The sequence below is a fragment of the Oreochromis aureus genome, linkage group 22 (assembly GCF_013358895.1).
Source record: "Oreochromis aureus strain Israel breed Guangdong linkage group 22, ZZ_aureus, whole genome shotgun sequence".
Taxonomy (NCBI): domain Eukaryota; kingdom Metazoa; phylum Chordata; class Actinopteri; order Cichliformes; family Cichlidae; genus Oreochromis; species Oreochromis aureus.
This window is the reverse complement of record NC_052962.1, coordinates 22,901,951-22,916,447: the sequence shown is the minus strand read 5'-3', so window position 1 is coordinate 22,916,447 and position 14,497 is coordinate 22,901,951. Positions and strand designations below refer to the sequence as shown.

At 41.7% G+C, this 14,497-nt stretch overlaps 1 protein-coding gene across 1 annotated transcript; it reads left to right on the top strand.

Annotated features, from left to right (window-relative positions):
- Positions 1-2,065: 2,065 nt before the first annotated feature.
- On the top strand, positions 2,066-13,533 carry LOC116320018 (neurofilament medium polypeptide-like). The gene is made up of 5 exons (XM_031739516.2): positions 2,066-2,216; positions 6,076-6,882; positions 7,795-7,989; positions 8,103-8,325; positions 12,071-13,533. Exons 2-5 carry the CDS (start codon positions 6,168-6,170, stop codon positions 12,261-12,263), a joined length of 1,326 nt encoding a protein of 441 aa, XP_031595376.1. The 5' UTR covers positions 2,066-2,216; positions 6,076-6,167; the 3' UTR covers positions 12,264-13,533.
- The last annotated feature ends 964 nt before the right edge of the window (positions 13,534-14,497 follow it).

Here is a 14,497-nt window from a genome sequence, read left to right as displayed (position 1 = left end):
GTATTATTTATGAGCTGCCATTTTAAGAATAAAACCTTAACTTAGAGAACAGATTTATTTGTGACATACAGCCTTTTTAACGGAAAGTACAGGGTTTAAAAATAATTGTTTTTGGTTTCCATCTGTGTGCCATTGCAACATTAGTTTATCCACACACACACACACTTACACACACACGCTGTTAAGATAGCAGTGGAGTCTGTTAATATGAGGAGCAAAGGGATGACCGTGCATTTGGAGACAGTAATAATGAACAGGTGGGGCTATTATGAAAAAACAGCTGTGATTTTAAACTAGAAAATGCAAAACAACCTGATGACTTCATGGCTGTGGGATGAGGTAATTCACTGCAAGACTCACGAATAGAAACCAGGCTGTAGTTCACAAAAACACCCAAACAGAGGATTTTTGGAACAATCTTCCATAGTGTAAAATAAAGTAAAACAGAGAGGTTGATTACCCAAAGGACCCACACATCTGTTTTTTATGGCTCTGTTTTGTATGCCTGTTAATGAAACTGGCACGCTGTCGTTCATTGATAAGTTCACTGTTGACTGAAATGGCCGGATTAATAATGAGGCCAGTGGGCCTCAGCATCTTAGAGGCCCTAAACGTTTGACCAAAGCAACCAAAAAACTTTTCAGACTGAAGAAGTTGGATACATTTCTGAAACATTAGCTAGAGGCTGATTTATCAGGACTACAACTTTATTGAGATATGCACCATGAACACGACGGGGATGAGAAAGGGGAAAAAGTGGCTATGTTAAGGGTAAGTGGGGCAGGGAGGATACTTTTTTGCTTCTGAGCAAATATCTCCATACTGTCAGCAGGAAGCAACATCTAAAAATTGACTCAGTGAGTATTATGCAGTCATAATTATTATGTATAATAATGCATAATTATTCAGTTCAATTATGCATATATTATGCATAATTGAAGGAACAGTGAGGTGCTGATGAGACAGAGAGGAGAAAGCAAAGGAGAGCTAGTGAATAAGGAAGTGCAGCGGATTACTAAGGAGAAGGAGAGGGGAACTATGAAGAGGAAGAAGAGTGGAACAGCGCTTGGTTGAGATGACAAACCTGTGGAGTTATAGAGATGTCTAGGAGAGAGGGCAGTGGACTTTTTAACTAGTCTGTTTAATAGTCTTGGAGAGTGAGAAGATGCATGCAAAAAAAACAACAACAAAAAACCATGCAATGAAGAGATGAGAAAGAGTTAAGAAAAGCAGTGATGATCAATGAGCAGCAGTATGACTTAATGCTGAGAAAGAGCATTGAGTGTGTTGGTATTTGAGGACTGTGGAGAAAGCATATAATAGGGTGCCAAGACAGGAACTGTGGTACTGCATGAGGAAGGTGGGAAAGAGCCTGGAGAGATGGAGGTATGAAGTCAGTAGAAGCAAGATAGAATATGTGTGTGTGCATGAAAGAGCGACAGATAGAAAGCTGAAGCTGCGAGGAGCAGAAGTAGTGAAGGTGGATCAGTTTAAATATCTGGGTTTAATGCAATGCAATGGACAGCTTGCAAGAGAGGTGAAGGACCGAGTGCCAGGGTGGAGTGGGTGGAGACGAGTGTCAGTGGTGATTTGTAACAGAAGGATAGTTACAACAATGAAGGTGAAAGTTTCTAAGATGGTAGTGAGACCTGCTATGATGTATGGCATGGAGAGGAGGCTCCTGGCCTTCTGTTTCTGTACAGGCCACGCCCCTGTATTCAGGTGAATAAATTAGCCTGTGAAAGGAACTGCGTTTGTTATGAAAAAGGAAACTTTTTGTTGTAAATCTGAGGCTGTAAACATGCTTTTTATGTTGTAAAATTGGGCATGTTAACATTTAGGGATTGAGCCATTCTGAGGACAGCTCCTCAAGTGTTCACTAGAGGAACTGCAGCCTTTCAGCTCTGGAATAAAAGTTGATTAGCTGAACACGTGACTTTTTAGTAAAGACAGTAAAGATTATTAGTAAAGATAAACACTCTAACTCTGGCCAAAACCCCGATACATTAAGGCTTTGAGAGAGGGCGATGTTTATGGTGACGTTTCTCGAGCGGAGTGATACCTCTGCACTGTTTCCGTTTCCCTGTTTAAACAGGGGAAGAGCACCTGGCCTCACCTGTCTGGAACTTTGTTTCCGCTTGCGGGAAACGGCGAAACTGGCGACTTTTAAACGAAGTTACGGATTGTTTCAGTGATGTGACCGGATTTAAAAACAGGTAAATCGACCGTTAACTTTTTTTAAAATATATATTTTAAAACCCAGTGCGGCGAAGAGTCCACGGGCTGAGTCGTACTAAATATAGAGTTGCTAAACAAGTTCTCGCTGACGCTACTGCTGCTTTCACGGGCTTTTAAAGGTACTCTACAAGGCATTTAAAGGCCTAAAAACGTCTCTGTGACACCGCCAGCCTTCACAGCAAACTCTGGACACTAAACTTGATCAACAGTGATCTGTTTTTGAAATACCGATAATGTGGAGCAATCGTCCAGAAGCAGAGGTATTTCCTAAGAAATCGCAGCGGCTGCCTCACAAATTTTAATGCGTGTACGGCTTTGAGTACTCCTATCTCACTTTCTTAAATATTTAAGAAAACAAAACATTTGATAACACATTAGATTTTTTTTTCAACTTTTTATGACGACTTTGCACAATATTTTCAATCCTGAACAGCTCAAATCAGATTAATGGACGGTGCAGTTGATTCTAGGTTGAGGCCTCACAGTGGTGAAATGCCACGACAACTGCTTTAGTCCTCAGTGTCATAGATTCAAAGAAGTGCTGGAAACGTTCTTCAGAGATGTTGCTTCATACTGATATGATTGCATCACACAGTTGCTGCAGATTTGTGAGCTGCGCATCCATGATGGGTCTCCTGTTCCACCACATGTCAAAGGTGCTCTGTTAGGTTGAGATCTAGTAACTGTGAGTGCAGTGAATTCATTATCATGTTCAAGAAACCAGTTTGAGATGATTTCAGCTTTGTGACATGGCATGTTATCCTACTGGAAGCAACTATCAGCAGATGGGTACACTGATCTCAAAGAGAGATGGTTAGCAACAGTACTCAGGTTGGTACTAAGGGGTCCAAAGTATACCACAAGAATGTCCCCTCTATTGTTACATCACAAGCAGCCTGAACCGCTGATACAAGGCAGGATGGAGCCATGCTTTCACATTTCTGCCAAATTCTGATCCTACCAACAGAATGTCGCAGTAGAAATTGAGACTCAAAATAAAATGTTATTTGTATAGGACATTTTCAGAAAAAAATCTCAAGCAACTATAAAATGATTCAAATACAAGTTTAAAAAGATGCATTTTTAGCTGCCTGTTAAAAGGGATCAAATCCACTGATCACAGGCTCAGAAGGATGTAATTGCAGATCTGGAGACCACTGTTATAAAAGCTCTCTCCTTTAAGTTCTCAGCCTTGTGTGATGCAGGCCCTGATCACTTGACCTCCAGGACCTTGCTGGGAATGTAAGGATGTAAAAGTTGACTGATGTAACCTGAAGCTTGTCTCTGCGGAGCTCTAAATGTCAAAGCCAGATCCTTAAAGTAGACTCTGAAGGTAATGGGGAGTCAAGGCAAATGAATTAACAATGTTGTGACGTGGGAATACTTAGGAGATTTAGAAGATAACCTATAGAAGTTTCAAGGAAGCTTTCTTAAGACAAGTGAACAATGAATTGCAGTAATCCAAATGTGATGAAATAAAGGTGTGAATAACGATTTCCAATTCAGAGTGTGACACAATGAAACTGAACTTGGTAATATTTCTCAAGTAGAATCTGAGAGTGAACCAGAGATTTAAACTAAGCATTCAAAGTAAAGGCTGAGTCAGAAGTTACACCTGAGAGAATATTTAGCTAACGTGGCAGAGGATCTAAATTTTCCATAACCTTAGACACAAATCTTTTTGAGGCACAAAAAAAAAGGCTTCTGTTTTTGCTTCATTAAGTTGAAGAAAATTGTCAAACATCAAACTTTTAATAGATTCTAAATCTAAGAGTAACTATACAACTTGGAAAGATCTTGGGGCTTAAAGGAGACACACAAATGAACGTCATCTGCATAGAATGATCCAAAAAAGTACTTAATACTGCTCAAAATGTGCTGAAGAAGGACGGAAACAGCCTTCTGGTACACCATAGGCAGGAGAAGTGGAATAGGACCTAGACTTAGAAGCAGCCATGGGAAAGGGCCATTCAGGCAGATGTGATGAGAATCACTTCAAACCAGGCCATGATACACCCACCCAGTATCTCAGTTAACCGAGCAAAAAGTGATGGTCAACGTTTTTGAAGGTAGACATCAGCAGAACAAATTAATCTCCTGCATGATTTTGCATCAAGATGTCATTGGAGGTGCTGAGAAGACCTGATCATTAATGCTGTATTTTGTCCGAAACGGAGACATTACTTATGTGTGGTTTCTCTCATATTTTAGGCCTGCTTATAGAACAAAATGACTGGGTGTGGATCAGAGGTTAGTGAGGGTTGTCTCTGCCTATCCAGCTACCCTTGGAAAAACACAGATTATATTCTAATGCCCATCAAACCAGATCTTTATTGATATACAGTGAGGTGTCAAAGCTTGTCATTAAGGGTGCAGGAGATGTCGTTAGATGTCGTCTTTATGGGGGAAAGAGTTCCAATAAAACAGTTCAATTGAGAGTTTAAAAAAAAAAGCGCTCAACTTTTCAACAAGAAATACAATAAATATCAAAAAGATTCATTATGAGATCAACATCTTTATAAAGGAATAAAGATAAATTAAACCAGCAGAAAACTTATCATCAGAAAAAGACTTTGTGAAGAAGATTCAGATGCTAACCACAGAGGGGCAAGTGACAGCTTATCCGGGGCCGGGTGGCGGGGGCAGCACCTCCCTCTGCCCTGCCACCTCCTCCCGCTTGTCCTTGGGAACACCAAGATGTTCCCAGGCCAGCCAACAGATGTAATCTCTCCAGCGTGTCCTGGGTCTGCCTCCTCCAGGTGGGGAGGATACTACAGTGATGATCACGCAATGGTATTCCAGTCTCCTGTGGTGACGTTAGTGAGCCTGAGTTTCCTGTTCTTAGCTAAAAGCAGTGGAACCTGGTGTGGTCTTCTGCTGCTGTAGCCCATCTGCTTCAAGTGCTGTGCTGTGTATTCAAAGATCCTCTTCTGCATGTCTTGGTTGTAACAAGTGGTTTTTTGAGTTACTGTTACCTTCCTATCAGCTCAAAGCAGTGCGGCCGTTGCTGGTGAAGTTGCTGCCATGTGATTAGCTGATTAAATATTTGCATTAAAGATAAATTCAACAGGCGTACCTAACAAAGTGGCCTTTGAGTGTACATCATTATCTCCTAATAATTTTCCCGTTCACCCTCTCTGGATTAGTCGTTTATTGCATTTGCGACTCAGACATGTAGTGATTCATGTGTTAAGGTTGTCACATAAATCAGAGCTGCAGTAACATGTTGTATGCACAGTAGGGCTGCCACAAACGATTATTTTGATAGTCGACTAGTCACCGATTATTTTTGCGATTAGTCGACTAATCAGATCATGCATCGATTGGACGTAAAACTTACAGCTTGAAAATATGTTAAACGTTTATTTTGTGACCCAGAAAGAATAATAAGAGTAATATTAAAACTAACTAGCTGCCGCCATTGTTGACAACTGCGCTGGGCCGCACTATGAATTCTGGGACACAGCTTCTTCTTCTTCGGGGTTTAACGGCAGCTGGCATCCTTGTACATGCACTGCTGCCATCTTCTGTTTCAGTCCGTTATTACACTTTTAAATCCTACTACTTATTCCTGCGTCTTTTGTGATCTTACAAAGCTTCAAACGACGCGTCGACTATTAAATCAGTCGTCGACGATTTTGATAGTCGACGTAATCGTGACTAGTCGACTAATCGTGGCAGCTCTAATGCACAGTGCTGGTATGTGTGAGGAAAGAGTGAGCCATATCTGGTAACACGCCCATGATAAACAGTGAACTTTGATGTTTTTATGAAGCTCAAGTTGAAGCAGGCTGCTGCTTCAAGCATCGTTATAATGTTTTGTTCCCTCTCTCACAGAGAAATGCGAACAAAGAGGACTTTTAGGAGCTGGTAACAACAGATTCTCAGCAGTGCAGCTGGTATTGACTGGAAATAAAGAAACACCAAGAATGGCTGACCTAATCAACAATACAAGTGAGGAGCTGTCATTTTCACCTACTGGGTCATCTGCAGAGCCACAAACAGCAGTAAGTAAAAAGCCAAAAGAACATAACAGTTTGGAGGACAAAAGAAAGTTTACAGATGAGGAGGAGGAGGAAGAAGAAGGAGAAGAAGATGAAGATGATGATGATGATGATGATGATGTGACCAGCTCTGCTTTTCTGGAGCCAAGCACTTTACCGTGGTCGGCAGACAAAAACCGCAGAGCCCTCACAGACCAGGATGATGGAATCTCGTCAGAAAAAGGAGGATCGGAGCTTGAAGAGAGGGACACGGGGATCAGCAGAGGGAGCCAGGACCTGTCAGAGGAGCAGAGCCAGGAAGAGGGCGATGTGAAGAGCAAGACCAAATGGAGGGAGAGCATGCCCGAGGGGGAGAGGTGGAGGGACGATGAGATTAAGGTGAAGCAGGGTGATAAAGAGGACGGCTCCCTCGCAGATGATGAGGACGAGGAAGATGAGGAGGAAGACGAAGGGGGATTAACGTGGGTCTCGGAAAAATCATCTCCGGGTTTCACGCCACAAGTCACGATTTTGAATCACTCCACGAAAGAGGTCCCCGAGGAGAGCGGGCAACTCAGAGAGAAGGAGGTGGAGCCGGAGATGGAGCACGACTCCGTTGTAGAGGTTTACCAGGAGTGGACAACCAATGACGACAAGTACTGTGAGTATCCCAACCAACCCAGACTCCGCTCTGCTACACCCAGCCCACTTTTTTATTAATATTAATAAGGACCTACTTCTTGCACCGCTGAAATCGGGCAGCACCGTTTTACTCTGAGTGCTCTTATTCTGAAAAATAGTTTCACTTTTGTTTTCAAAGTATTTAAAACGCCATCACAGTCATGAGTTGAGCAGCCGCAGTTGGCACACAGGCACATCTAAGGCACCTCGATATCAGGTATTATGATGTCATCGCATTCCATAACAACCACCTAATAATTGGCTGAAACGGCCTATTTGTGGCTTTTACGCACAGAACACCTTACAAAAAGCGCAATATTTTAATTTCACAACAATAAAATCTTGAATTATACTATATATATGGTTGCCTCAGACACGAGGCTCTACTTAATAGCACAGAAGCTCCACCTCTTCTATTCGTGAGGGGCTGCCAATCAGAAGAGGAGCTTGTTTCACACAGTGGGTGAACTGAGAGGCTGCATCAAGACCAAGTATAAGATAAATCAGGAAGTGTGAATTATGCAAAGTTACTCTATTAAAGTCAAAGAATAAAACTATGGAGCAGTAATTGAGGATAATAGGTCCATTTTAATTTGATGATCTAATCACATGTTGGTTCTGTTCCAAGTAGGTTAACGTGTTTTCTGGAGCGCATTTTTCCCCAGTGAGAAAGTCATTGGTGACCCGGCCTAGATCTCCCTTTTTTGGTGCTTAACTGGGATTAATGACGCATAATTATGTCTTTAGGTGAATCATGCTGTGGCTTCAGGATGTGTTGTGTCATCTTTTTTGTCACAGTCTCCTTCCTGCAGAGTTACAGATATTGATTTTCCACACTTCAGCGCTTTAACTTTGGCTAATCATAAACCGTAACTGTGTTCTTCCTCCTCAGACCTGTGTGAGCATATCTGCAAGGAGAAACTGAGGGTGGTTTTGGCGATGGTGGCTGCAGCAATACTTTTCCCTTTCCTGGTGTGGGGTGGTTACGCCCTAATACCTTTTGATTCGCCAAAGCTTGAAAGCGCCCCCCTCAGGGTGTTGTACACACTACGCTGCGCATTCTTTGCCAGCGTGCCCATCCTGCTCGGTGAGACTTTAGTGTTTTCCTGTGTTTAAATTCTAATGCACCAAAACAAATTTGTCATGCAAATAAGAAAATGGAGAACAAGAAAATGAGGTGACGATGATCTTTCTCTGCAGGCGTGGTGGTGCAGGGCCTCGCCCGGCTTCGTTACAGCGCGGTCAAGCCCCTCATTCAGAGTAACCTGTTGAACATAGAAGTGGCGGTGCACTGGCACTACGTCAACGAATCGCTTGGCCTTTTCCTCTTCTACTTCCTCCAGCTTGCTGTCATGGCAACCTACATCAGCCAGGACCTCATCAAACTGGTGCCGCTGCTCACCATCGTATTTGTTTTTGGCAGGTACGTGTTTGTGTGCGTGTTGTCAGCAACAGGTAGTTCGGTGATGAAAATATTATGATGATTAGTTTATACCTACTGAATGACACTCTCTCATAAGACTCGTCTCTCATAAGACTTTTCAGACTATCTAAACATGGAGCACAGCGATGATTAAGTAAAACAAGGTTAAATTAAGACATAAATAAGATTATCATCATTCAAAGAATGCTTCAAGGTGGGAAAAATCAACACAAAAATAAAATAATGCTGTGAATCCAGGCAAAACCCCCCACAAATGATTAGACTTTTGGATAAGGAGGGTTCTGTGTCAAGCCTGCATTGGTGCTGTCTGAGTACTCAAGCGCCAGAGATATTAATGTTGGGTTAAAGTGTGATTGTGATACTGGCCAGCGGTGTGAATGTGAGAGTTTTTGGTTGTATTGCTGTGATAGACTTGCAATCTGTCTGTCAAGTCTTGCTCATTGTCAGCTGGTATAGGCTCATCTTCCCTTAGCCCAAATTAGATAAATAGTAAAGAAAATGCTGATATAGATGGAATTTTATGGATGGAATAATTTTCCAACTTCCTAACAGACCGAAAAAGGCTTCTGTGCTGTTGAAGATGCATCTGAACTGAACTGATCGTCTTTTTTATCACCATTGAATTAAATATTCGTGCAGAAGCTCAAAGAATCCCAAACAAATACAGAAGGAGATGCTTTAACAGCTTGAAAAGATTACTTTCCAAATAAAATCTCATGCATTTCTTTGTTTCTGGTCTATGCTTGCATCGCTGTACCAGTGCTGCTGCAGAGGTATAGTTGAGATAAATTATGAGTTTGTGGTGATGTCACTGTTTGCGTGCAACATGGTCACTCCTGTGTGACCTCATCAGAAACTTGAATGTCCTCAGCAACACTAATATCAGGAGGGACTAGGACTTCTGGTATAATAAGCTGACATGGTGTCATACCTCTTCCCTGCTTCTATAGCAAGGAGGCTGTCTGGTAAAAGGCTCACTCATGGTACTCAGAGAACCGGGGTTATGTACATAACCTTAAAGTTCTGGTCTTTTACATGCGTTGGTGGGTAGGTTTTGTCTGAGTGACAAAAGGAAATTAAGGAAATTAGTGCAAGTTTGGCATGTCCTCAGTACCAGTATAGGTGGTCACATCATTGTGCTTGACACAACCAGTGTGTCGATCATAATAGCCTTGTATGATTGGAGTTTAACCATGCATTGCATTAACTTTTGATAATTGGTGCTAAGTAATAATGGGATGATCAGCAGTTTTTGAAGGATTGTTTAAAAAAACAAAAACTAAACTAAAAGTTTGTCCAGATGTCCGCACGTCATAATGACCAAACCTATTACAGTTCATGCTAAGGGGGAGGGTTGACGACAACACTGTTGCAGTTACTTTACTAAAATCCAGGAGCTGTTGTACGTCAATACGATTTATCCTCCATGAGCTGTGATTGTCCCTATAAAATGATCTCTATCACAGACATAACTTTAATGGATTAAGTGTTAAACCTGTTCGACTGTCGCAGTCGTCTCTGTGAAACCTGGGAAAGGTGCTGAGCAGACAAAAGTCCGGCTAAAGCTGCAAAGTCAGCGTGCTCAGACTCAGAGCCATCATTACTACGACTTCACTACACTGACTAGGTCAAATTTCTGTGAGACAGAAAGCGAGGCTGTAGTGAGTGTTTTTTTTTTTTTTAAAAAGCTTTTAATATGATTACTCCTCTGATCTTTAAGTGTACAACAGTGAACTCTAATCCCTTTAAAATGGTGCTTGATGCTTTAATTGGTTTTTATTTGGTTGCACATTAGCTCCACACGTATGAGGTAAAGACTGTGAAACCATTACTTTCAAATTATACTGTGCAAGAACAGATAATCATCTTCACTTGTAAAAAAACAAACTATTTGTTTTTGTGCCCTCAGTTAAATGAATAAATGAGGAGAAGCTAAAGAACATGAAGTTCCTTTTCAAACTTTAAAGAATCATCAGACAAAAAAGCCTTTTTAACAGCCTTTTAAATAAAGTTTCACTCTTTGTTCAGTCAGTGGCTGAAGAAACAAACATGACCCCTCGATCAGTTTTACTAAATATATAGATAGATATATTATCTAAACCACAGAGAGGGTGAGTAACTTGTTATGTAACCTGTTACTTCCTGCTGTTTCTCTGTTGGACTCGTCATGCATGTAACTGCTGGATGCATGCATCATCTGGTTCAACTGGGGATTTGCCCTAAACCTGTCTGATCCCCCGTACTGCTGCAGTTACTTTATCCACAGTTTAAAGCTTGCATGCAAAAGAAAAACATCTGCAGTGGGGACATCACAGTGCCGCCTGGTTACAAAAAACAGTGAGCTGATCGTATCGATCCCTGGTTCAAAGAGTGTGCTGCGGGACTCTGAAGACTGCTGATAAGCCAAGGGTACCTCAGGGTTTATTTCTCAAAAATTGCACTCTGAAATTGCATTTTTTTTTTTTTTTTTTTTTTAACATTTGTGCATGTCATTATATTTTGGGTAATCTGCATAAACCAGGGGCGGGCAACTCCTGGCCTCAAGGACCGGTGACCTGCAGGTTTTAGATGTTGATCCAACACAATTGATTTAAATGGCTAAATTACCTCCTCAACATGTCTTGAAGTTCTCCAGAGATCTGGTAATGAACTAATCATTCGATTCAGCCGTGTTGACCCAGGGTGATATCTAAAACCTGTATGACCACCGGCCCTTGAGGCCTGGAGTTCCCCACCCCTGGTATAAACAATTAGGAGCAACATATTTGGCATCGGAAGCGCTCTGGTTTCCATTTGTAGCCAATGTTCTGTTAACTTGTTACATCTGAGCATTCATAAATGGACAGTGTGGAATAAAAGCCAGGGAACACCTTTATATTTCTTTGAAAAACCATGCACAGTTAAAAGCAGGTGGTGAATAGAGCAGGAAGTCTTTGCCCTGGTATCCACTGATCATACTGGAAACTTGTCCCAAGAAGCTAGGTCAGCAAAGTAGCCTAAAGATTTCTAGATTGTATTCAGCAAATGCAAGTTTATTATGTACTTTAAAAAAAAAAGACAGAGCCCAATCTCTCCAGTCCTTTCCCTTACGTTTTTTCACTTAGTTGTGCATTCACGGCCATTCTGATTGTCGGATTTACGGATGGCGTGGATGAAGGGAGATGACGTTTAAATAACCAGACTTCTTTTTCTAACCACAGGAAATCGCCCCCTGCTGGCCATTAGAAAAAATGCAAACCAGAGGCTACGTTCTTCTTTTCATAAGCAGTCTGCTGCCTCCACCACAGCTGATTTAAAAACTGCTGTAATGATTAATGCATTTAGTTTGCAACTCGGGCTGAGAGCTCTGAGACGATAATTAATTCTTCCTATACCACAGCACTTTGAGCTACATACTGAAAAACAGGGCCTCAAATCTCCAATACTCCATCACATTGTGCCCTGAAAAAGATCTCAGACAGTCTTGAAAACACAATGACAGAAAATTAGGACACTTTAATGGCTTAATAGAAGCATTTTTTTTTTTAGTGCAGCTTTGAGTCATCAAGCACTCGATACAAAAACAGATGAAAAAGCATAAAGGAGCTGCGCTGTCTAATGTTCCTGCTGAAAGGAGAGAGTGGGTGTGTGGGCTGATGCGGGCAGTGATCAGATCTTCTCTCATTATTGTGTCGTCTGTCCAGCTGCTGGTGACTGTGCTTCAAACATCTGCCTCTCGTTGCAGGCTGATCTACTGGCTCTGCCTCTCCCTGGGCAGCAGCGCCAGAGGCTTCGGCTTCGGCTTCTCCTTCTTCCCCATACTGGTCATGCTGGGCACCAACCTCTACTTCGTGTGCTCGTCGATGGGACAAGACGGCGTCTTTGATGTGGCGCCGCCCACCTCGGCTCCTCCACCCAGGCAGCGCTGGTGGGGTTAAAAGGGCGTGGAGCGGAGAGAGACAATGAAACCTGTAATATATTTGCTCACAGACAGCTCGTTCTGTTCCGGGGGGGTTGAGAGGACGTTTGGTTAACCCCCCCCCCCCCGTTTTAATAAAGAAGTCATCTGCTGATGAGAAAATTACAAAAATATGTTTTATGATCATTGATCAGCAGTGTTGTGAACATGTGGCTACTTCACCAGGTTGATGTGAAGCAGCTGCAGCAGGATGCTTTTTAAAAAAAATATTTTTGTATAATTTAGCCTTGATGCATCTCATTATACGAGGCTGTTAATCAGTGACATCAGAAAAGCTGAATCAGTGCTTTCCCAGGAATAGCGACTCCAGCACCCCATCAGGAAATATGATGCGGCGATAAATGTGAGAAAACGCTCAGAGTTCATGAAAAGCTAAAGGATTACAACTTGTCAGTGCGAAATGTTTCCTCTGACCTCTTTCTGTTTACAAAGAATTCAAACGTACGAGCTCCAGTTATGCTGTGGGTGAAGAAAGTGACTTTAAAAATGTTAAAAACCGGAGTGTCAAAATCATTTCCACTCACACGCCAAAAAGTGAACAATCTACTCTAAAGTGGCTCAGACCCCTGAAACCGCTGCGTGATAATCTGGAGGGAAACCGTTAATCAACCGTCCAATCATAAAACGGATCACTCTGTACAGTTGTCTTTTTTTTTTTTTTTTTTTTCTTGTTTTTGAACTTAGCTTTGAGCAGGTGATGATGTAGACAATACATAGATTTAACATTTTGGACGCCCTCATGAGACGATCCGTTCTTAATGACCTACAACTCTGTAGTCTCATGTTTTCTGCTGATGTAGTACTTTGTTTGTATATCTACTTGTTCTTTTTTCACTTGAGGTCATATTTGGTGGCTTAAACTTTAAAATACACAAACTAAAACAAAATATCTGAACTCTCGACATAAGAGGAGAATTAAAAGATTTTGAAATCATTGTCTTCCATTTATTTTATTTTCACACTGCTGCTGCCAGCTGTGGCTTTTTAAACGTAATATTTATAACTGTGCCTGTTAAATGCACCTTTGTTTTGATCAAAGGCTCTTCTTTGTTCATAGCAGCACAAACTGAAATCCTATTTTTGGATTGTCCTTTTTTATGTGTGTGTGTCCAAAGGATGTTTTGTGTTTACCACCCCCTCCTCTCATGCTGTCAGTGGTAAATATGTAAAGAAAATGTCAATATCTGGGCCCCTGAATGAGTTCAATAAATCTTTATTATGAAACATGATAACAGTGCAGCTGATTATTCAGATTAAAATGCCTCATTTCATCAATTCTGTCCGGGAAAGGGCGAGTCGATGTTCTGAGTTTCGGTAACATCAGAATGTAAAGCTGGAAAAAATGCCCCCAGTCCTGAAAAGCAGACTGCAGGGCCACGATCGCAGTGACCCGACGAAGCTCGTGGAAGGCCGTGAGTAACGCTGCATCGAAACCAGCAAACGACGGACGTGAATGAACTCTGAGTCAGTGCCACAGGGGTGAAGTCCATTACTGCGTCTGACATCAGAGGGATTGTGAACCCGCCACTTGCCCATCTAATATCAATCATTAACATTATCCGTGTAACGATGTGTTCAAATCAATAGATTCAATCCTTTTCTAACAGAGTCCGTCAAACATCCCAGAACTGTGGTGCCAACACAAAGCTGCTTTAAATCTGTGTAACTTTCTTTTTGCTAAAGTGTAAGGAAACAGTCACTTATTGGTTCATTTTCATTTTTGAGCGAAATCATACATCAGCTTCTACTTTATTAGCTTTCCACTTTCTTATTCAGTTGTGTATGAACAGTTAGGACTCCTGGATTCAGTGTAACTGCTGACCCCCCCCCCCCCAAAAGAGTCCTTAATTTGTGAGTTGCAGTAAAATTGCACAATGTACTTTTCCTTAATCACAATACAAGGCTTGTCAGCAGTGAAGGGTGGACACAAGCTGCTTGAATGTTCACACACACACCTTCTTTGTCTCTTTAGACATGTGTCTTGGTTGGCATGTTTGCTTTGGTTTCCCCAGCCTTTGTCATGTCATGCGTGTGCATGTACACACCCATCATTCCATATGAAACTTTTTTTCATGTCGGGCTTGTTGTGACCTGTGCAGGAATTCCAACAAACTGGCAATCTGATCGGAAACTACCCTTGAAGGGAGCCTCGTTTTTTTTTCTCTCTGCGTTTTATTTATTTTCTTTTGTAAA

Excerpts from the sequence above, each read along its gene's own strand:
- LOC116320018 (XM_031739516.2), top strand. The coding sequence starts at position 6,168 with ATGGCTGACCTAATCAACAATACAAGTGAGGAGCTGTCATTTTCACCT. Across the intron at positions 6,883-7,794 it reads AACCAATGACGACAAGTACT|ACCTGTGTGAGCATATCTGC; the intron begins GTGAGTATCCCA and ends CTTCCTCCTCAG. Across the intron at positions 7,990-8,102 it reads CAGCGTGCCCATCCTGCTCG|GCGTGGTGGTGCAGGGCCTC; the intron begins GTGAGACTTTAG and ends CTTTCTCTGCAG.